The sequence below is a fragment of the Amblyraja radiata genome, chromosome 16 (assembly GCF_010909765.2).
Source record: "Amblyraja radiata isolate CabotCenter1 chromosome 16, sAmbRad1.1.pri, whole genome shotgun sequence".
In the NCBI taxonomy this organism is placed as follows: Eukaryota; Metazoa; Chordata; class Chondrichthyes; order Rajiformes; family Rajidae; genus Amblyraja; species Amblyraja radiata.
This window is the reverse complement of record NC_045971.1, coordinates 36292651-36317109: the sequence shown is the minus strand read 5'-3', so window position 1 is coordinate 36317109 and position 24459 is coordinate 36292651. Positions and strand designations below refer to the sequence as shown.

At 42.9% G+C, this 24459-nt stretch overlaps 1 protein-coding gene across 1 annotated transcript in view; it reads left to right on the top strand.

Moving 5' to 3' along the window:
• The first annotated feature begins 2771 nt into the window (after nucleotides 1–2771).
• LOC116982269 (CAP-Gly domain-containing linker protein 1-like) overlaps nucleotides 2772–24459 on the top strand; it is a 29462-nt gene continuing 7774 nt past the window's right edge. The window contains exons 1-3 of the mRNA XM_033035545.1: nucleotides 2772–2947; nucleotides 12641–12754; nucleotides 14982–15095. Coding sequence (XP_032891436.1) covers nucleotides 2903–2947; nucleotides 12641–12754; nucleotides 14982–15095 — 273 coding nt within the window. The 5' untranslated portion in view covers nucleotides 2772–2902. The remainder of the gene's footprint in view (nucleotides 2948–12640; nucleotides 12755–14981; nucleotides 15096–24459) is intronic.

The following is a 24459-nucleotide window of genomic DNA, read 5'->3' as shown; positions in this document are numbered from 1 at the left end:
TGCCGCCGCCGCCGATGCCGCCGCCGCCGAGGCTCCGGGCCGGTCCCCTCGCTCCTCGGACCCGCAGCTCCGCAGCCGCCGCCGCCGATGCCGAGGCTCCAGGCGGTCCCCTCAGGAAATGCCGCTCCAGGCCCGCTGGTAGGCCGCGAGGACGAGTCGAAAGTGCAGCCCGGAGAAAAGCTGCATCTCCGACCAGGTAGGGACCCTGAAAATTAGTTTCCCCCCCCCCCTCCCTCCCCACACATAAAAAAGCTAGAACTCCTTAAAAACAAAACACTAAACTAACTAAAAATAAGAAAAAAGAAATGAAAAACAGACAGCTGCAGGCTAGGCAGCCATACCCCCTACAGGTCGGCGCCAAAAAACTAATCTCTGCTCTGTACCAATTCTATTTAATTATTATTTTGGTTATTTTGCAGCCACATTAAAATAAGAGCATGTGGAGGTGCATTTGTGCAAATGAAAAGCCTCTTGCATCGGCGGGGGTAAGTATTTTTGTAATTTCCTGTTGTTGCATTTACATTTACAAAATTTGTATTTGTATTCATGATATATTTTGGAATTTAGTTTTTCCTTGTATAAAATAATGTGTGGCCTACAATCACTTGCTTATGATTTCAATTGCAAAAATATTTCATGAAAATGCTTTTCCTTTGCTTAACTTAATTTGTCTGTTATATTTTGCCTCTGGTAAATGTTAGCCGTTTCAAATTAAATTTCTCATGTTTTATTATTTGTTATTGGCATGACTAATTTTTATTAGATGGGTTGTGCATATTGAGGCCAAGAAATGTTTATTTGTGTAATGTGACTGGTTCACTACTTGAAAAATACATTCTCCTCTAAGTAAACCTGGGACGTTTATGACATTCATGACTTTCTTCCTGTCCTGTGCAGTGATGAGCAATGGTGGGCCACTAATGTAAAAGCATCCCTGGAAAAGATGGGCATCCTGTTTGTTCCAAGATAAAGGGGATTGGTCTGAGCACGACCCAAGCTCTTGGTACTAGGAGTCAGCTGCTCATCATAACACCTTACCTTGTGGGCAGTATTGACCACCAATTCTAAACTCCTCTGCTCCAACGTATCACTACTCGCCCACAGTCATCAGAGAGCTATTGGCCCTCACTGAGGCCTGAATTGATCCTTGGTTTTCACTTACGATACGATACAATATAATGTTCTTCATCCCCGGAGGGAAATTGGTCTGCCAACAGTCACAACACACAAGGTGCACGAAAACTTGAAATTAAAAGTGAAAATATAAAGAAAAAGACATGCGACTGTTGGCTGGCTGCCGTGTGCACAACGCCTTAAACGGAACGAACAAACAAACAAACGCAGGCTTATCCCCTGGGTAGATAATTATAAATGTAGAGTATTTCTCCCACACCGGGACCCACATTGTTCTACCACCGTCCCACATGGCAGTCCCCCATCGCCGGATCCCCATTGTTCTTCACGGCAGTGGGGGGACGCCTGGTCCCCATTGTCTTCCCCTACCCCCCCCCCCCCACTATCATTGAACGCTGATAGCGGGTTGATCGTGAGGCCCCACTGCCGCTGAGGCTCCCGTTGCTGCTGAGGCTCCCGTTGCCGCTGAGGCTCCCATTGCTGCTGAGGCTTCCATCACCACCGCTGCTGAGGCTCCCTCAGCCCAGGCAGACCTCGCCATCCGGTTTCACCTCGGTCCCCTGGGAGGCCTGTGGGGCGAGACTAGCCAACCGGGGCACGTTCCGGTCAGTGGGCGGATTGGGTCCACGCGGCTCCTAGGGTCACTCCCACCTCACGTGTGCAACTCTGCAGGACACTTCCCCTTTTCCCAGTATTACTAGCAAATCTGACTTGCATCACAGATACAAAGAAATGCAGATGCTGGTTTATATCAAAAATGGGCACACTGCTGGAGTAATGGTGGTGCAACAGTAGAGTTGCTGCCTTACAGTGTCAGGGAACTGGGTTCGATCCTGACTACAGGTGCTTGTCTACAGAGTTTGTACCATTAACAATGCCTCTTGTTTTCTAAAGCAAAGACTATTGTTAAACCGTTTCACGTCGTGTGTCGGAACCTTTCAAGGAAATTGAAAGCATGCCTTTGCACATCTCTGAAGGTGGACAGATCATCAGGTCCGGCAGAAGTGTGTGTTATGATTGTGTTTATAATTTGGTTCATCAGGTCCGGCAGAAAATGTGTGTTATGATTGTGTTTATAATTTGTTTGGTTGTTTGGTTGTTTGTCTTTTGCACAAAAGTCCGCGAGCATTGCCACTTTCATTTCACTGCACATCTCGTATGTGTGTGACAAATAAACTTGACTTGACTTGACTTGACTTGACTCCCCGTGACCTGCGTGGATTCTCTCCGGGATCTCAGGTGTCCTCTCACACTGAATATTTCAATACTGTTTTCTCTGAAGTCTGATTCACTATGATGCAGTTATTAATGGTGACCAATTATTCTGCAGGCACTGAGCTGCCAGAAGACTAAAGGTAAGTATTCGGCGGCTGATTTAACTGAGCAGTTGGCTCAGTATGAACAGCAAATAGTGCAGCTCAAAGACCAAATTCTGGACAAAGAAACCCAGCTTCACGGGAGAGATGAACAGCTTAAGGTAACATCAATTCCAGTTGAATATTTGTTACCCTCACTGAGTGAGCTATTACAGTGATATGTGTACTTTGTGTTTGCATTTCTGCAGTTGGATTTCACTTTAAAGCCTGAAAATTCAGTCCAAAATATTGCAAATTTTCTTTTTAACAATAACAATTAACAATGCCTCTTGTTTTCTAAAGTAAAGACTATTGTTAAACCGTTTCACGTCGTGTGTCGGAACTTTTCAAGGAAATTGAAAGCATGCCTTCGCACATCTCTGAAGGTGGACAGATCATCAGGTCCGGCAGAAATGTTTCCCAGCCAGTTAAAAGAAGCAAGGGTGGAAACAGCTAAGGTTCTGACTAAATGTTTTCAGTCTTCCCTTGCCAAAGGAATGGTTCCAGAAAATTGTTCAAATTTTCGAGGAGTGCTTCCTGTTATTATATAATAGTAAAGATGAAATTATGCAGGAGAAGATGCAGATGGGATTTAGTTTAGTTAATTGTCGCATGTATCGAGTAAACTTAAAGAATACAAGTTTCTGACAAATTTTGAGAGGTTGGGTGAGGAGGCACAGTGTTGGGTGGCACGCTGGTGCAGCGGTAGAGTTGCTGCCTTGCAGCACTTGCAGCGCCAGAGACCCGGGTTCCATCCCAATTACGGGTGCTGTCTGTACATTCTCCCCTTGACTGTGAGTTTTGCTTTTGTTTGTTTTTAGTCTGTTTTATTTGCATGTGTTAGCGTATCTTTAGTTTTGTATTATGTGGGGGGAAGTGGGGGATTGGGGAAAGGAGAAACTTTTTTTAACTCTTCCCTCGACGGAAGTGCGACTTTTTCCGTATTGCATCTCCGCCGGCATTGTGGCGAAACATCGTGGAGCCGGAGGTAGCTTTGTTAGGGATCAACATCGGGAGCTCCAGCTGCAGGACCTTTGATCGGCGACTGCGTGAGTTTCGATCGCCCCGATCGCCTCAGTTGCTGGAAGACCTCAAGGTAAAACTCCGTGTTTCGATTGCCCCGACCGTGGGAGAAAAGGAGGAAGATGGTAAAAGTTATTCGCCTTCCATCACAGTGGGGAATATGTGGTTGCAAAAACCACGATGGAGGAGCTGCCTACCCTGGTGGGGATTCGGAGGGATTTCTGTGAGTGCAGTGATCCTAGAGTCTGGTTCGAGTGTGGACGGCTTTCTGACTTTGGGCGGACAGGGACTGCAGAGAGAGTTCAGCGGTCGGTGAAGGAGCGTGTGTGTGGCCCAGACATTGAACTGATGGCTGTGGGTCTCCGCTTATGCTGGGTGCCCTAGGGATTCTCACACGCCGCTGTGGTGGCTGTTTATGTTTAATCTTTATGTAGTTTTGTGTCTTGTTACTTTTTTGATATGACTGTGTGGAAAAAAAAATGTCACTGTACCTCAGTACACGTGACAATAAAGGACCATTAAACCATTGAATGTGAATTAATGATTTCATCCCCTGATTTCATTAATGATAATTTTAATTTTAACGTCTTAATACCAAGGTGGAATTGATGAATTGGTGCATTTAAATTACAAATGTTGCATGTGTGTGATTTCCATTCTATGTTGCCCAGTTTTTATCACTGTTAGGAGGTATTAATCATGTTAACTTCCTCAGTTGCTGGAAGACCTCAAGGTAAAACTCCGTGAAAACGAAGAGGTATTATTGGAAAAGACGCAACTTGTGGATGTGTTGGAGAAAAAGCTTGATGGGAATTATCGGGAGCTAGTGGTAAGGACATCATTGTTTGCAGCTGTGTGAATGTCTATTACAGGGAAAGATCTCTGCAACCAGCTAAGGGATTCTGTTGTAACTGGCAGTGAAATCAAAATAGCAGGGAGCCTCTTGGAATAAATCTGTAAATAGAAACATAGAAAATAGGTGCGGGAGGAGGCCATTCGGCCCTTCGAGCCTGCACCGCCATTCAATATGATCATGGCTGATCATCCAACTCGGTATTCTGTACCTGCTTTCTCTCCATACTCCCTGATCCCTTTAGCCACAAGTGCCACATCTAACTCCTTCTTAAATATAGCCAATGAACTGGCCTCAACTACATTCTGTGGCAGAGAATTCCAGAGATTCACCACTCTGTGTAAAAAATGTTTTTCTCATCCCACTCCTAAAATATTTCCCCTTTATCCTTAAACTGTGACCCCTTGTTCTGGACTTCCCCAACATCGGGAACAATCTTCCTGCATCTAGCCTGTCCAACCCCTTAAGAATTTTGTAAGTTTCTATAAGATCCCCCCTCAATCTTCTAAATTCTAGTGAGTACAAGCCGTGTCTATCCAATCTTTCTTCATATGAAAGTCCTGACATCCCAGGAATCAGTCTGCTGAACTTTCTCTGTACTCCCTCTATGGCAAGAATGTCCTTCCTCAGATTAATAGACCAAAACTGTATGCAATACTCCAGGTGTGGTCTCACCAAGACCCTGTACAACTGCAGTAGAAGCTCCCTGCTCCTTTTCTCAAATCCTTTTGCTATGAATGCTAACATACCATTTGCTTTCTTCACTGCCTGCTGCACCTGCATGCCTACTTTCAATGACTGGTGTACCATGACACCCAGGTCTCGTTGCATCTCCCCTTTTCCTAATCGACCACCATTCAGGTAACAGTCTACTTTCCTGTTTTTGCCACCAAAGTGGATAACCTCACATTTATCAACATGAAAAAATATGAAGATTTTCTTTTGTATAAATCTTTCCATTCTTTTTTTCTAAATCAGCCGATCAACCATATAACCATATAACAATTACAGCACGGAAACAGGCCATCTCGCCCCTTCTAGTCCGTGCGGAACACGTATTCTCCCCTAGTCCCATATACCTGCGCTCAGACCATAATCCTCCATTCCTTTCCCGTCCATATAACTATCCAATTTATTTTTAAGTGATAAAAACGAACCTGCCTCCACCACCTTCACTGGAAGCTCATTCCACACAGCTACCACTCTCTGAGTAAAGAAGTTCCCCCTCATGTTACCCCTAAACTTCAGTCCCTTAATTCTCGTCATGTCCCCTTGTTTGAATCTTCCCTACTCTCAGTGGGAAAAGCTTATCCACGTCAACTCTGTCTATCCCTCTCATCATTTTAAAGACCTCTATCAAGTCCCCCCTTAACCTTCTGCGCTCCAAAGAATAAAGCCCTAACTTGTTCAACCTTTCTCTGTAACTTAGTTGCTGAAACCCAGGCAACATTCTAGTAAATCTCCTCTGTACTCTCTCTATTTTGTTGACATCCTTCCTATAATTAGGCGACCAAAATTGTACCCCATATTCCAGAATTGTCCTCACCAATGCCTTGTACAATTTTAACATTACATCCCAACTTCTATACTCAATGCTCTGATTTATAAAGGCCAGCACACCAAAAGCTTTCTTTACCACCCTATCTACATGAGATTCCACTTTCAGGGAGCTGTGCACAGTTATTCCCAGATCCCTCTGTTCACCTACATTCTTCAATTCCCTACCATTTACCATGTACGTCCTATTTTGATTTGTCCTGCCAAGATGTAGCACCTCACACTTATCAGCATTAAACTCCATCTACCATCTTTCAGCCCACTCTTCCAACTGGCATACATCTCTCTGTAGACTTTGAAAATCTACTTCATTATCCACAACCCCACCTATCTTAGTATCATCTGCATACTTACTAATTCAATTTACCACACCATCATCCAGATCATTGATGTACATGACAAACAACAGTGGACCCAACACAGATCCCTGTGGCACCCCACTAGTCACTGGCCTCCAACCTGACAAACAACCATCCACCATTACTCTCTGGCATCTCCCATTCAGCCACTGTTGAATCCATCTTGCTACTCCACCATTAATACCCAACCATTGAACCTTCTTAACCAACCTTCCATGAGGAACCTTGTCAAAGGCCTTACTGAAGTCCATATATACTTTAACAGTTAAAGTAGAGGCCAAGGACAGGCAGACTTTACTTAGAACTGCTGTAGGTTTGGGAGCAACAGCAGCAGGAGATTAGCAAGAGATACGACTGATTGGCTCTAGCCCAAGTGGGAGGAGAGAAGTGAGTCAGTGCCGGGAAAACAGTTGAAAACTGAGGAATTTGGTTTGTAAATTGGTAAATCAGGCAATTTATCAGTCAATTTAAGCAAGACGGCTCTTAGCGAGCGGCAGTGAGTTAGCGGCCTTGTGAGGGAAGTGCCCTGTGAGAAAAGTGTGATTCTTTGGCTTGAGAGTCTTCGGCGAGGAGGCTGAGGAGAGGAGACCACGCAATACGCTTGAGAGGTAGAGACGAAAGAAGGAGATGTCAGGCAAGCTGATTCAGTGCGATGCTTGCAGTATGTGGGAGGTCAAGGACACCGCTGGTGCCTCTGGCTGCTACAAATGCGAGAAGTGCATCCAGGTAGAGCCCCTGAAGGGCCGTGTTGGGGAACTTGAGAAGCAAGTGGATGACCTCCGGTTCGTCCGAGAAACTGAGTCGTTCCTCGACAAGTCCTACAGTACGATTGTTACACCTAAGCTACTGGAAGAGAGAAGGTGGGAGACAGTGAGAACGGGAGGGAAGCATGGAATGCCAACTTCCCCGGGTGTTGTACCTCTTGTGAACAGGTTCACCCACTTAGAAGCTGTCGGGACAGAAGAGGTGTTTACACTGGGCGGCGGACTGGCTTGTGATGCGAATAGGGCTGTTGAGCCAAAACCAAAAAGGCCTAAGGCAGGCAACGCCATTGTAGTGGGAGACTCCATTGTGAGAGGTACGGACAGGGGTTTCTGCGGCAACAGACGGGATGCGAGGATGGTGTGCTGCCTTCCTGGTGCCAGGATCCAGGATGTCACGGACAGAGTGCAGAAAATCCTCAAGGGCGAAGGTGAACATCCGGAAGTGGTAGTGCATGTCGGCACAAACGATGTCGGAAAGAAGGGGATGAATATTCTGCAGCGTGACTTTAGAGAGCTCGGAAAAATGCTGAAAAGCAGGACCTCCAGGGTTGTTATCTCCGGTTTGCTTCCAGTTCCTCGTGCTGGCGAGAGCAGGAACAGGGATATACGGGACCTGAACGTATGGCTGAGGAACTGGTGCACGGGGCAGGGATTTAGATTCTTAGATCACTGGGATCTGTTTTGGGGTAAGGGGGAACTGTACAAAAGGGACGGATTGCATCTTAACAGGTGTGGGACCAGCATTCTGGCAGGCAGGTTTGCCACTGCTACACGGGTGGTTTTAAACTGAATAAGGGGGGTGGGGTGTCGAATGGGATAGTGGAGGATGGAGTTAAAGGGAAAGGGTTTCTTAAATGTGTGAGCGTAGAGACAGAGGGGTGTAAAATGAGGGTAGAAGCAATAGGTAGCAAGGTGAAAAGTAAAAGTGGCAGGCAGACAAAACCAGGGCAAAAATCAAAAAGGGCCACTTTTCAACATAATTGTATAAGGGGTAAGAGTGTTGTAAAAACAAGCCTGAAGGCTTTGTGTCTCAATGCAAGGAGCATTCGTAATAAGGTGGATGAGTTGAATGTGCAGATAGCTATTAATGACTATGATATAGTTGGGATCACGGAGACATGGTTCCAGGGTGACCAAGGCTGGGAGCTGAACATCCAGGGATATTCAATATTCAGGAGGGATAGAGAGAAAGGAAAAGGAGGTGGGGTAGTGTTGCTGATTAGAGAGGAGATTAACGCAATGGAAAGGAAGGACATTAGTTTGGAGGATGTGGAATCGGTATGGGTAGAGCTGCGAAACACTAAGGGGCAGAAAACGCTGGTGGGTGTTGTGTACAGGCCACCTAACAGTAGTAGTGAAGTTGGAGATGGTATCAAACAGGAAATTAGAAATGCGTGCGACAAAGGCAAAACCGTTATAATGGGTGACTTCAATCTACATATAGATTGGGTGAATCAAATTGGCAGGGGTGCTGAGGAAGAGGATTTCTTGGAATGTATGCGGGATAGTTATCTAAATCAACATGTAGAGGAACCAACGAGAGAGCAGGCTATTTTAGACTGGGTATTGAGTAATGAGGAAGGGTTAGTTAGCAGTCTTGTTGTACGTGCCCCCTTGGGCAAGAGTGACCATAATATGGTTGAGTTCTTCAATAGGATGGAGAGTGACATTGTTAATTCAGAAACAATGGTTCTGAACTTAAAGAAAGGTAACTTTGAGGGTATGAGACGTGAATTGGCCAAGATTGACTGGCAATTAATTCTAAAAGGGTTGACGGTGGATATGCAATGGAAGACATTTAAAGACTGCATGGATGAACTACAAAAATTGTTCATCCCAGTTTGGCAAAAGAATAAATCAGGGAAGGTAGTGCATCCGTGGATAACAAGGGAAATCAGGGATAGTATCAAAGCGAAGGATGATGCGTACAAATTAGCCAGAAAAAGCAGCATACCGGAGGACTGGGAGAAATTCAGAGACCAGCAGAGGAGGACAAAGGGCTTAATTAGGAAAGGAAAAATAGATTATGAAAGAAAACTGGCAGGGCACATAAAAACTGACTGCAAAAGTTTTTATAGATATGTGAAAAGAAAGAGATTAGTTAAAACAAATGTAGGTCCCTTGCAGTCAGAAACAGGTGAGTTGATCATGGGGAACAAGGATATGGCGGACCAATTGAATAACTACTTTGGTTCTGTCTTCACTAAGGAAGACATAAATAATCTGCCGGAAATAGCAGGGGACCGCGGGTCAAAGGAGTTGGAGGAATTGAGTGAAATCCAGGTTAGCCGGGAAGTGATGTTGGGTAAATTGAATGGATTAAAGGCCGATAAATCCCCAGGGCCAGATAGGCTGCATCCCAGAGTACTTAAGGAAGTAGCTCCAGAAATAGTGGATGCATTAGTAATAATCTTTCAAAACTCTTTAGATTCTGGAGTAGTTCCTGAGGATTGGCGGGTAGCAAACATAACCCCACTTTTTAAGAAGGGAGGGAGAGAGAAAATGGGAAATTACAGACCAGTTAGTCTAATATCGGTAGCGGGGAAACTACTAGAGTCAGTTATTAAAGATGGGATAGCAGCACATTTGGAAAGTGGTGAAATCATTGGACAAAGTCAGCATGGATTTACAAAAGGTAAATCATGTCTGACGAATCTTATAGAATTTTTCGAGGATGTAACTAGTAGCGTGGATAGTGGAGAACCAGTGGATGTGGTGTATCTGGACTTCCAGAAGGCTTTCGACAAGGTCCCACATAAGAGATTAGTATACAAACTTAAAGCACACGGCATTGGGGGTTCAGTATTGATGTGGATAGAGAACTGCCTGGCAAACAGGAAGCAAAGAGTAGGAGTAAACGGGTCCTTTTCACAATGGCAGGCAGTGACTAGTGGGGTACCGCAAGGCTCAGTGCTGGGACCCCAGCTATTTACAATATATATTAATGATCTGGATGAGGGAATTAAAGGCAATATCTCCAAGTTTGCGGATGACACTAAGCTGGGGGGCAGTGTTAGCTGTGAGGAGGATGCTAGGAGACTGCAAGGTGACTTGGATAGGCTGGGTGTGTGGGCAAATGTTTGGCAGATGCAGTATAATGTGGATAAATGTGAGGTTATCCATTTTGGTGGCAAAAACAGGAAAGCAGACTATTATCTAAATGGTGGCCGACTAGGAAAAGGGGAGATGCAGCGAGACCTGGGTGTCATGGTACACCAGTCATTGAAAGTAGGCATGCAGGTGCAGCAGGCAGTGAAGAAAGTGAATGGTATGTTAGCTTTCATAGCAAAAGGATTTAAGTATAGGAGCAGGGAGGTTCTACTGCAGTTGTACAGGGTCTTGGTGAGACCACACCTGGAGTATTGCGTACAGTTTTGGTCTCCAAATCTGAGGAAGGACATTATTGCCCTAGAGGGAGTGCAGAGAAGGTTCACCAGACTGATTCCTGGGATGTCAGGACTGTCTTATGAAGAAAGACTGGATAGACTTGGTTTATACTCTCTAGAATTTAGGAGATTGAGAGGGGATCTTATAGAAACTTATAAAATTCTTAAGGGGTTGGACAGGCTAGATGCAGGAAGATTGCTCCCGATGTTGGGGAAGTCCAGGACAAGGGGTCACAGCTTAAGGATAAGGGGGAAATCCTTTAAAACCGAGATGAGAAGAACTTTTTTCACACAGAGAGTGGTGAATCTCTGGAACTCTCTGCCACAGAGGGTAGTCGAGGCCAGTTCATTGGCTATATTTAAGAGGGAGTTAGATGTGGCCCTTGTGGCTAAGGGGATCAGAGGGTATGGAGAGAAGGCAGGTACGGGATACTGAGTTGGATGATCAGCCATGATCATATTGAATGGCTCGAAGGGCCGAATGGCCTACTCCTGCACCTAATTTCTATGTTTCTATCCACTCCTTTACCCTCATCAATTTCCCGAGTAACCTCTTCAAAAAATTCAAGAAGATTAGTCAAACATGACCTTCCAGGCACAAATCCATGTTGACTGTTCCTAATCAGACCCTGTTTATCCAGATGCTTATATATATTATCTCTAAGTATCCTTTCCATTAATTTGCCCACCACTGACGTCAAACTAACAAGTCTATAATTGCTAGGTTTACTTTTAGACCCCTTTTTAAACAATGGAACAACATGCGCAGTACGCCAATCCTCCGGCATTATTCCCGTTTCTAATGACATTTGAAATATTTCTGTCATGCTATTTCTGCACTAACTTCCCTCAATGTCCTTGGGAATATCCTGTCCGGACCTGGAGACATCCACTTTTATATTTCTCAAAAGTGTCAGTACTTCTTCTTCTTTGAATCTCATAGTTTCCATAGCTACTCTACTTGTTTCCCTTACCTCACATAATACAATACCCTTCTCCTTGGTGAATACCGAAGAAAAGAAATTGTTCAATATCTCCCCCATCTCTTTTGGCTCTGCAGATAGCTGTCCACTCTGACTCTCTAATGGACCAATTTTATCCCTCGTTATTCTTTTGCTATTAATATAGCTGTAGAAACCCTTTGGGTTTACTTTCACCTTACTTGCCAAAGCAACCTCATATCTTTTAGCTTTTCTAATTTCTTTCTTAAGATTCTTTTTACATTCTTTATACTCCTCAAGCACCTCATTTACTCCATGCTGCCTATAATTATTGTAGATCGCCCTCTTTTTCCGAACCAAGTGTCCAATTTCCCTTGAAAACCATGGCTCTTTCCGATTTTTACTATTTCCTTTCAACCGAACAGGGACATAAAGATTCTGTACTCTTAAAATTTCACCTTTAAATGTACTCCATTTCTCTTCCACATCTTTCCCATAAAACAAAAAGTCCCAATTTACTCCTTTTAAATACTTTCGCATCTCCTCAAAGTTAGCCTTTCTCCAATCAAAAATCTCAACCCTAGGTCCAGTTCTGACCCTCTCCATAATTATATTGAAACTAATGGTATTGTGATCACTGGTCCCGAACTGTTCCCCAACGCATACCTCTGCCACCTGATCCGTCTCATTTCCTAACAGGAGGTCCAGCACCGCCCCTTTTAGGATCTGTTATGGTGCAGATTCACATTTTATGTAGAGCCTTGCAACATTGTCATTCTAGTTAGTGGAATGATCCTGGAATCTGGTGCGAGTGTGGACGGCTTTCTGACTTTGGGCGAACAGGGACTGCAGAGAGAGTACAGCGGTCGGTGAAGGAGCGTGTGTGTGGCCCGGACATTGAACTGATGGCTGTGGGTCTCCGCTTATGCTGGGTGCCCTAGGGATTCTCACACGACGCTGTGGTGGCTGTTTATGTTTAATCTTTATGTAGTTTTGTGTCTTGTTGATTTTTTGGTATGTGTGTGGTAAATCATATTTCACTGTACACGTGACAATAAAGGACCATTAAACCATTGAATGTGAATTCATGGTTTCATCCTCTGATTTCATTAATGATAATTTTAATTTTAATATCTTAATACCAAGTTGGAATTGAAGACCTAACTATTGGTGCAGTTGAATTACAAATGTTGCGTGTGTGTGATTTCCATTCTATGTTGCCCAGATTTATCTGTTAGGAGGTATTAATCACTTGCTAACTTCCTCAGTTGCTGGAAAACCTGAAGGAAAAACTCCATGAAAGCGAAGAGGCATTATTAGAAAGGACACAACTTGTGGATGTGTTGGAGAAAAAGCTTGATGGGAAGAATCAGGAGCTAGCGGTAAGGACATCATTGTTTGCTGTTGTGTGAATCTCTATTACAGGGAAAGATCTCTGCAACCAGCTAAGGGATTCTGTTGTAACTGGCAGTGAAATAAAAATAGCAGGGAGCCTCTTGGAATAAATCTGTAAATATGAAAAAATGTGAAGATTTTCTTTTGTATAAATCTTCCCATTCTTTTTTTGTAAATCAACCCTTTTATGATGTGTTATAGTGCAGAGTCACAGTTTATGTGGAGCCTTGCAACATTGTCATTCTGGTTATGACAGGTTGTTGGCATTGCTGATCTGTACCACCAATTTTTTTCAGCCGTGACCAAGATCAGAAGAGATCTGCTATTTAAGATGCCAACAACACATGAACTCTTGATTATAATGCAACAGTGTCACTACAGATTATATCTATCTTCTATCTATTCTATTCCATACATATTACTAAAACTCTCATCTTGACCACTTCCTGTCTGCGTTGTAATTAAATGTGAGCAAAAACCCTGCTTAGTGCTACGATTGTGTTGGGGAATGTGACCAGGCCTCCTGTGTGACTGGGACCCAACAGTTTAGTTGTTCTTCATTTTCCCATCCACTAGTGGGAGAGTCTAGGAGTAGAGTTCATGGCCTCAGATTTAAAGGACGCTCCCTTGGGAAGGAGAAAAGGAGGAATTTATTTTGTCAGAAATAAGTGGTTGCCCATTTAATGCATTAGTATTTTTGTTCCTCTGACAACAGCATGCGTGTTTGCAACTATGTTTGTCAAAGTGTAGACAATGCAGACTCGTAGAATATTTTCAAGACAGTGGGGATCGATTCATGATAAACTGGGTGAATGTATACATTAGGTCAGTGATGATGTTAATGAAATGTAGAACAGACCAGTTGGACTGAATAGGTATTCCTGCAGAATGTGAAACTGCAGATGCTGGTTTATACCAAAGATAGAAGTGCTGGAGTAACTCAGTTGAACAAGGATCCTGATCTGAAACATCATCCATCCTTTTTTTCTACAGATGTTGCCTCTGTTGAGTTATTCCTGGACTTTGTGTCTAATTTAGGTACTGCTCCCTTGAGGAGGCACATATCTGTGAGCTATAGTAGTCCTGTGACTATCCCTCATCCACATCATCTTGTACATGGATTTTAATGCTTGCACTTCAAGCGTTTTTGATCAGTGAACCATTAAAAATATCTTTACGCTTGATAGTACTGTTGATGAAACAAGCAGACAAGTTCTTTGTCCTTTTTGACATTTCACTGTATGCAATTTTGTAACGATAGTCAGCAGTTTCAAGTAAATGGGTGACTAAGACCACCGGGTGGCGCCATAAGTGGCAGCCTCGCCAACTGTTAGCGTATCTTTAGTTTTGTATTATGTGGGGGGTGGGTGTGGGGGAACCGGGAAACTTTTTTTATCTCTTCCCTCGGCGGAGGTGCGACTTATTCCGTATTGCATCTCCGCCGGCATTGTGGCCTAACATTGTGGAGCTGGAGCTAGCTTTGTTAGGGATCAAAGTCGGGAGTTCCAACTACAGGAGCTTCGACCGCCCCGATTGATGGAGCCTCAATCGCTCCGTTGTGGGGGCTTTGATCGCCAACTGCGGGTGTTTCGATCGCCCCGACCGTGGGAGAAAAGGAGGGTGATGATAATAGTTATTCACCTTCCATCACAGTGGGGAATATGTGGTCGCCGAAAAACACAATGGACGAGCTGCCTGCCCTGATGGGGACTCGGAGGGATTTCCGTAAGTGCAGTGATCCTGGAGTCTAGTTCGAGTGTGGACGGCTTTCTGACTTTGGGCGGACAGGGACTGCAGAGATAGTACAGTGATCGGTAAAGGAGCGTGTGTGTGGCCCGGACATTGAACTGATGGCTGTGGGTCTCCGCTTATCCTGTGTGCCCTAGGGATTCTCACACGCCGCCGTGGTGGCTGTTTATATTTAATCTTTATGTAGTTTTGTGTCTTGTTGCATTTTTGGTATGTGTGTGGTAAATCAAATTTCACTGTACCTCAGTACACGTGACAATAAAGGACCATTAAACCATTGAATGTGAATTATGATTTCATCCCGTGATTTCATTAATGATAATTTTAATGTCTTAATACCAAGGTGGAATTGTGGACCTAACTATTGGTGCAGTTGAATTACAAATGTTGCGTGTGTGTGATTTCCATTCTATGTTGCCTAGATTTATCTGTTAGGAGGTATTAATCACTTGTTAACCTCCTCAGTTGCTGGAAAACCTGAAGGAAAAACTCTGTGAAAGCGAAGAGGCATTATTAGAAAGGACGCAACTTGTGGATGTGTTGGAGAAAAAGCTTGATGGGAATAATCGGGAGCTAGCGGTAAGGACATCATTGTTTGCTGCTGTGTGAATCTCTATTACAGGGAAAGATCTCTGCAACCAGCTAAGGGATTCTGTATATCTCCTCAAGGGATTCTGTTGTAACTGGCAGTGAAATAAAAATAGCAGGGAGCCTCTTGGAATAAATCTGTAAATATGAAAAAATGTGAAGATTTTCTTTTGTATAAATCTTCCCATTCTATTTTTGTAAATCAACCCTTTTATGATGTGTTATAGTGCAGAGTCACAGTTTATGTGGAGCCTTGCAACATTGTCATTCTGGTTGTGACAGGTTGTTGGCATTGCTGATCTGTACCACCACTTTTTTTCAGCCGTGACCAAGATCAGAAGAGATCTGCTATTTATCTCCTATTTAGATGTCAACAACACATGAACTCTTGATTATAATGCAACAATGTCACTACTGATTATATCTATCTTCCATCATTTCTATGCCATATCATCATATAATATATAAAACTCTCGCCCAAAATTCCGAAACGGAACTCCGTCCGGCTGTCACATTTCTTCCATTGATTCCCTGCAACTCCGAAACTGGACGCAGAATCGCCGACATCTTTTCCATTTCGGTAGAGATTTCACTTTTCTTTCTACGTATCCGCTCCTCATTACATTCAGTCGTGTTTAGGTACACGTTTTTAATCAAATCCTTCCCCCCCCCCCCCCAATATTTCAAAACTGAACTGGCTTCACACCCACAGAACCTTCTCCAGCCCCAGCCCCTGCTGAACGTTCCATCGTGTGATGTCACAATGCCCAATCTTCACATATGTCCAATCGGAATGGATCCATTTACATATGCCTATGCAGGAGCCCCAGCCAATGGTGAACGTTCCATCGTGTGATGTCACAATGCCCAATGCTCAAAGACATCGTTGCCATAGAGAGGGATTACAGAGAAGGTTCACCAGGCTGATTCCTGTTATGTCAGAACTTTCATATGAAGAAAGACTGGATAGACTCGCCTTGTAATCGCTAGATTTTAGAAGATTGAGGGGGTATCTTATAGAGACGTTTAAAATTCTTAAGGGGTTGGACAGGCTAGATGCAGGAAGATTGTTCCGGATGTTGGGGAAGACCAGAACAAGGGGTCAAAGTTTAAGGATAAGGGGGAACGCTGAATCGCCGACATCTTTTCCATTTTGGTAGAGATTTCTCTTTTCTTTCTAAGTATCCGTTCCTCATTACATTTCGACGTGTTTAAGTGTACGTTTTTAATCAAATCCTAACCCCCCCCCCCCCCCCCCCAATATTTCAAAACTAAACTGGCTTCACACCCACAGAACCTTCACCAGCACCAGCCCCTGCTGAACGTTCCATCGTGTGATGTCACAATGCCCAATCTTCACATATGTCCAATCGGAATGGATTCATTTACATATGCCTATGCAGGAGCCCCAGCCAATGGTGAACGTTCCATCGTGTGATGTCACAATGCCCAGTGCTCATAGACATCGTTGCCATAGTGACAGTACAGAGAGTCAGATGTGGGCCGAGGAGCCTTCAAGACAACATGAGATGTTCCCATATTGTGTGAAAATATTTACGTCATTCACCCCTGAACCTCGATAAGAACACCACCTGCACATCTTAATTAAATTAGAGAAAAACGGAAAAGAGGTCGGGCATTTACACTTTTAAGGCTCTGTGTGTGTCGAAGCTTCGTGTGTGTGATGCCGCACCGCTGACCCCCCCACCACCACCCCCACGCGTTGCCGAGACGGACCCGACTTCGACGACTTCAAGATACGATATTTTAAGACGGCAGGGACCCGACTTCGACGACCAAATCTCCCCTGGGGGCTACAGGTAGGGAACGGTCTTTATGCACTTTTCAAACTCTGTGTGTGGGGGTGGTTAGTGTGTGTGAGGCCCCCCCCCCCCCCCCCCCTTTGGGGGCTATTGGGGGCCGCAGGACCGCCCACGTCTTTTCCACTTCGTCAGAGATTTCGCTTTTCTTTCTAAGTATGCGCTTCTCATTTCATTCCATCGTGTTTAAGCGCACGTTTTTAATGGATAACATACACCCCCCCCCCCCCCCCCCAATACTTCAAAACTAAACTGGCTTATCACCCACACAAGCCCCGATGCTCAAAGACATCGTTGCCATAGTTACCGTACAGAGAATAGCCTGTGAGCCGAGGAGCTTTCAAAACAACATGAGATGTTCACATATTATGTAAAAATATTAACGTGTTTCAGACCCCTGAAACTCGATATGAACAACACATGCACAACTTAATTAAATTAGAGAAGAACGAACAATATGTCGAGATTTTAATATTCCAATCAATGCACGTTTGACATTGAGTTGTCTGCCAGTTGGCCAATCACGCGCTTTGTTTCAGGCCAGCACACAAAATGGCTGAGAGGGCTTCACAGATGCCTGTTTTACTGGAGATTCAAATGTGTTGTTCTGTGGAATAAATGTCATGGAAACTTGCATCAGCTTCATTGTATTTAGTGCAAAAAACATAAAAAAAGACAGAAGAAAGTGCTGCGAAGTGGATAAAGATGCAAGAGAACAAGGTCCATGCTGATGTGCTGGAACACAAATGAACCCATGAATCACCTACCTGAAAGGAAAGACTAAAGGCCGGAATTTATGAACATCTAACTGTATGGACTTTAATTAATCTAATTGCACCCTTTATAACGTTAATAGATTCATTCATTCATTCATTCATTCCTTATTCATTCACTCACTCACTCACTTACTCAGACATTCATTCATGAAATTGAGGGCCTGAACTATAACGCGGTGAATTGAACATTGTCACTAATGCCAGCCTGTTGTACAGTTATTATTCTATAACAGATAATCTCGGAGCTTCATGCGAAAACATGCAGGGACAAAATGCTCCGATCGCGTAACTTACGAACTCGCGGCAAATAGCAATCAATTTCACTCCCTTTTTCTCCCGTTATCATGGTCCGAAAACGAGCAGACTAACAATACTGACGACCACCCACCCCCCCCCCCCCCCCCCCCCCCCCTGCCCGGCCACAGATATGATCCTCGCCTCCACGATCGCCAATCGGCCGCTTATTAATTGAGACCGCTTCTTCACTTTACCGCGAGTACCGGTAGGTTTTCACAGGAAGCACCGAGCTTATTTCTTAACGACTAATTACTCTACAACACGCTGGCATTAGTGACACTGTTTACTTTACTGCAATAGCTTAGACCCCCACACCCCTCTCCACCTCCGATCCCACACCCCCCCTCCCTCCACACTCTTCCCCCCTCTCCCTCCTCATCTTTGTGTGTGACGACAAACGCACCACCCCCCCCCCCCCCTTTGGTGCAGGAGGCGCGCGCACAGCATCTTGAACGCTCAGCAAATGTTTGAATTCTTCACTAACCGTCATTCTGACTTTGCTTGTGAAGACAGGAGTCGTGGATTGCATTTGTCTGACAATAATAATCAGCTTTATTTTTATTGGATAGAATTTATTTGTTTCACATCAACCTGATCATTATATAAATCTTAAAAAGTCAATTTAATTTACAAGCTTATTTTTAAAAAAAAAATATTTTATTGCATTTCATTGTTATTTTCTTTATTTTTATCAATTTGAATTTACTAATTTAACTGTTCATTATAAATCTTCAGGAGTGCATTTCATTTTTAACATTAACATTTTATTGTTAAATTCAATATTTGTATTTCATTGAATTGATTTATTTCTCACTTAACATTACTTTTAAAGACTAATAATTTCAACACCCCTCCCTCCCCCTCCACCTCCGATCCCACACCCCCCCTCCCTCCACACTTTTCCCCCTCTCCCTCCTCATCTTTGTGTGTGACGACAAACGCACCACCCCCACCCCCCCCCCTTTGGTGCAGGAGGCGCGCACACATCATCTTGAACGCTCAGCGATTGTTTGAATTCTTCACTAACCGTCATTCTTACTTTGCTTGTGAAGACAGGAGTCGTGGATTGCATTTGTGACGATAAAAATCAGCTTTATTTTTATTGGATTGAATTTATTTGTATCACATCAACCTGCTCATTATATAAATCTTAAAAATTCCATTTAATTTACAAGCTTATTTTTTAAAGAATAACATTTTATTGCATTTCATTGTAATTTTCTTTATTTTTATCAATTTGATTTTTCTCATTTAACTGTTCATTATAAATCTTCAAGAGTGCATTTCATTTTTAACATTAACATTTTATTGTTAAATTCTATATTTTTATTTCATTGCTTTGATTTATTTCTCACTTAACATTACTTTTAAAAACTGATAATTTCAACACCCCTCCCTCCCTCTCTCCCCCCTCCCCTCCCCCTCTTCCTCCCCTGCCTCTGAAAAAACGTTTTACTAACGTTAAATATTCCACGTTTGTTTCATCTTTACCATTTTGAAATTTCTAGATTCTAAAAGCTTGCCTTTGAAAACTAAAATCATTGAAATTTCACTTTGTCATCGTTGACTTTTTTAAAAGAAGATAAGTTGTGAGGTCGGGTGCATAGTGTGAAGACGCTCTGATCTGTTTGTGGAGGCGCAGGCATAGAGAAGAGTGCATTTCATTTAAACGAATAATTTTATAACATTACCATTTGATTGCATTTCATTGTAAAATTCATTGTTTGTTTTTCATTGAATTGATTTACTTCTCACTTAATATTACTGCATTTTAACACATACTTTTAATTTCAAAAACTGTTTAACAAAAAAATAATTGCTGACTTTTCATTGACAACTTAGATTCAAATTGATTGTTTTTTCACTGTCATCGTTGACTATTTTTTAAATTTTTTACACAAAATATTTTGACATAAACTTTTTATACGTTAAATTTACCCAATTTGAAAAATCTTTATCATTTTGAGAATACAGACTTCTTGACTATTGTCTTTAATTCATAAAGACTGTTTTCTAACATTAAAATTAACCCATTTGTTACATCTTTACAATTTTGAGATTAACGATTGTCTTTCATTGAAAACATTTTATTGGTTTTTATTTGACGTTTAAATTGATAACATATTTAAAAAGACATTTCATTGTAATTGGCAACAGGTTTCATTGTGATTGATTTCATTCTAGAGGAAAGGAACAATTTTCAAGAAATTGATCTGTTTTCTTTGACAACTGAGATTTCAACAAAATTTCTTTGTGATTTATTTCATTTGATCTCATATCTACCATTTTGAATAAATTCATCTGAGAGTGTGTTTCGGCTTTTTAAAATTCGGAAAAATTCCATTTTGTATAACTTATTACAGTCTTCATTGCCAACAGAGATTCTGTTTTCAAATCATGCCAAGAGGAAAGAATAAACATACAGGGCGGTCGTGTGATGAGAAAAAGAAACATCGAGAAGTAATGAGGAGGAGAAAGGAACAACTGACTCAGCAAGAAACAACACAAAATCTCCGAGATAATCCAGAAATAAACAAGGAGAAAAGGGCACAACAGACACAGCCAGAAACATCTCACTGTCTCCAAGATAGTCAGGGTACACAGCGGGAGAGAAGTGCACATGAGACGAACCAGGAGAGAAGGGCACAAGAGACACAGCCTGAAACATCTCAGTGTCTAGAAGATAGACAGGGGAGACAGCGGGAGAGAAGTGTACATGAGATGCAGCAAAAAACAACTCAACATCTCAGAAATAAACGAGAGAGGGAGCAGGAGAGAACAACTCAAGAGACAGAGCCAGAAAGAAGTCAACGTCTCAGAAATAAACGAGAGAATGAGCAGGAGAGAAGGACTCGAGAGACAGAGCCAAAAAGAAGTCAACGTCTCATCAATAAACAAGAGTTGGAGCAGGAGAGAAGAACACAAGAGACAGAGCCAGAAATAAGTCAACGTCTCAGAAATAAACGAGAGAGGGAGCAGGAGAGAAGGACTCGAGAGGCAGAGCAAAAAAAAAGTCAACGTCTCAGAAATAAACGAGAGAGGGAGCAGGAGATAAGGACTCGAGAGACAGAGCCAAAAAGATGTCAACGTCTCAGAAATAAACGAGAGAGGGAGCAGGAGAGAAGGACTCGAGAGACAGAGCCAAAAAGAAGTCAACGTCTCAGAAATAAACGAGAGAGGGAGCAGGAGATAAGGACTCGAGAGACAGAGCCAAAAAGAGGTCAACGTCTCAGAAATAAACGAGAGAGGGAGCAGGAGAGAAGAACTCCAGAGACAGAGCAAGAAAAAAGTCAACGTCTCAGAAATAAACAAGAGAGGGACCTGGAGAGAATAACTCAAGAGACAGAGCCAGAAACAAGTCAGCGTCTCAGAAATAAACGAGAGAGGGAGCAGGAGAGAAGAACTCAAGAAATGCATCAAGAAACATCTCAACATCTTGAGGAACATCAAGAAATAATACAAATGAGAAGGGATTCAGAGATGGGAAATGAAAGAACTGGAAGGCTGGATGAACAACGAAATGCACGACTAAAAAGGAGAAATATTAATGCTGATGTTGGTCAAATGATCCATGTTTGCCTTCATTGTCGAGCTCAACACTTCTCAGCAGAAACGACCAACTTTTGCTGCATGAAGGGTAAGGTCAAGATTGCACCTCTGAAAACACTCCCGAATGCACTCATTAATTTGTATACAGGTGACACGCCACAAGCACATGAGTTCCAAAAGAATATTAGACAATACAATTGTCTCTTTCAATTCACGTCATTTGGTGCCAAGGAAGTGATGTCACATGGATGGAATCCTTCAGTGATCATTCAAGGCCAGATTCATCATTTCATTGGTTCTTTGATGCCTGACCAAGATCAACAAAATAAATTCTTACAAATCTATTTCATGGACCCGCAAGATAGCATTGGGTTGCGAATGAGTATACTCCAAGATGCTGGTATTCAAAGGGACACTGTTGAAACGCTTGAAAACATGATAAGACTAAACAACCCTTACATTCATTCACTTGTGATGGCGATGGAGAGAATTAGAGATTTACCGGAGGCATCAATCGTTATTGATCCCAATTATCGGCCACCTTTCCAACATGAACGGAGGTTTAACACGCAAACTGCAAATGAAGTTGCCGTCCTCATAGCAAACAGTAATGAGCCTGTGGCAACATCACGCCACATTGTCTTGAGAAGTAGAGGAAGAGGAGGAGCAGAAGGAGGTCTGCAAATCATTTCAGAGTCCCATAGGTCTTATGACAGTTTTCAATACATCCTTTTCTTTCCACTTGGTGATGACGGATGGCATTCACAACTCCAAATGAGTACCGGCAGAAAATTGACACTAATGCGATATTATGCATATAGGATCATGAATCGTGACAATGAATTCAACCAGCTTTTGAGAGGAGGACGACTCTTCCAACAATATCTTGTAGATATGGCGGCTAAAATTGAAGGTGATAGACTGAATTATATTCGCATGAATCAGGTATCGTTGAGGTCAACGACGTACAAAGGACTGACGGATGCATTACATGATGATGATAACTTGGAAAACATTGGAAGGCGCATCATCCTCTCTTCAACATTTGTCGGTGGTCCCAGATATATGATGGGACGATGCCAGGACGCCATGATGTATGTTCGGAAGTATGGTACTGCTGCATTCTTCATTACAATGACCTGCAATCCAAATTGGAGCGAGATCCGACAGTGCCTCTTTCCAAATCAGCAGCCGTCTGATAGACCGGAATTAATAGCAAGAGTATTCGAGCTGAAAAGAAAAATATTCATGAAGACCGTCACTGGACCAGATGGCTTCTTTGGAAACTGTATTGCTTTCATCTTGACTATGGAATATCAGAAGAGAGGCCTGCCTCATTTCCATTGTCTGCTTTGGCTTGATGAAGCGAGTAAGCCAAGACCTCAACAATATGAAAGATTTGTGCAAGCTGAAATTCCAGACCCACAAGCAGATCCTGAGCTGCATAAATTGGTACTCAAGCACATGATCCATGGACCGTTCTGCAAGGCCACATCTCGATGTTGGAAGGAAGGAAGATGCACCAAGAGATTCCCAAAGCCATTTGTCGAAAGCACAATGTATGGAGATGATTCGTATCCTCTGTACAGGAGAAGATCTCCCGCAATGGGAGGATTTCAGGGACATCAAGAAGGACGTTCGTTAAAGACTATTACTTCTAATTGGGTTGTGCCCTATAATGCAGAACTATTGAAGGCTTTCAAATGTCACCTCAACGTCGAAATATGCTGCTCTGTACAGTCAATCAAATACGTCATCAAGTACACCTTGAAGGGATGTGATCAGGCAGCTTTTGGAATTAACGTAAATGACGAGATTAAACAGTACCTGAATGGAAGATACATTGGTCCTTCAGAGGCAGGGGCATCAGTCCTTGGATTTCTTACTCATGAGAGACACCCCCCTGTCATTCGACTTGATATACATCTACCAGACCAACAACAAGTATTTTTTGATGCTGCTCAGCAAGGGATGAATGATGGAATTGCGAGAACCACTTTGACTGAATTTGTTCGATTGAGTTCTGAAGATCCGTTTGCAAGAACACTATTGTACGTTGATGTACCTCGATTTTATACATGGAGCAGCAAGAGATGGCAAAGAAGGAAGGTTGGAAAGAGTGTGGATAACTTCCCAGGTATTTTTGAAGTCAACGTTCTTGGACGAATACATGTCATTTCTCCAAAACTAGGTGACCTCTTCTACATGAGACTGCTTCTGCATCACGTGAAAGGACCAGTGTCTTTCGAGTCCTTGAAGACACATAATGGAGTAATTCTTCCTTCCTTCAAAGACGTCTGCAGAGAAAGAGGTTTGTTGGAAGCTGACGACCATTGGCAACAAACAATGGAAGATGCTGAAATGACAAGACTCCCCAGGGCAATCAGGGATTTGTTTGTTGTTCTGCTGACAAATACTGACATCAATGATCCTCTACAATTATGGGATCGCTTCAAGAATTGCATGTCTGAGGATTACCTTGAAAGCGAGCGAAGAAGAAAAAGTGGTCAGAATATCACAATTGATGACAGACATCATGATCAGGCTCTCTTTTATATTCAGGACAAGCTTGAGAATTGCAACACCACACTGGAAAATTTTACCTTGCCCCGACCAAGAAATGAAAGGATGGACATTGATGGTGAAAATGTTGATTTACTTAATGAATTGAATTACAATAGATCAGAACAACAGCGATTTGTTGATGAGAATGAGCCTCTGCTGAATGCTGAGCAGAGAGAAGTTTATGACCATGTGTGCGACTACTTGCAGAGGGATCTATCTTCAATGATTTTCATTGACTCACCAGGAGGAACAGGAAAAACATTTATCATAAATTTGATCCTCTCCACGGTTAGAGCTCAAGGTCAAATTGCCATTGCTGTAGCATCGTCTGGTATTGCAGCCACATTA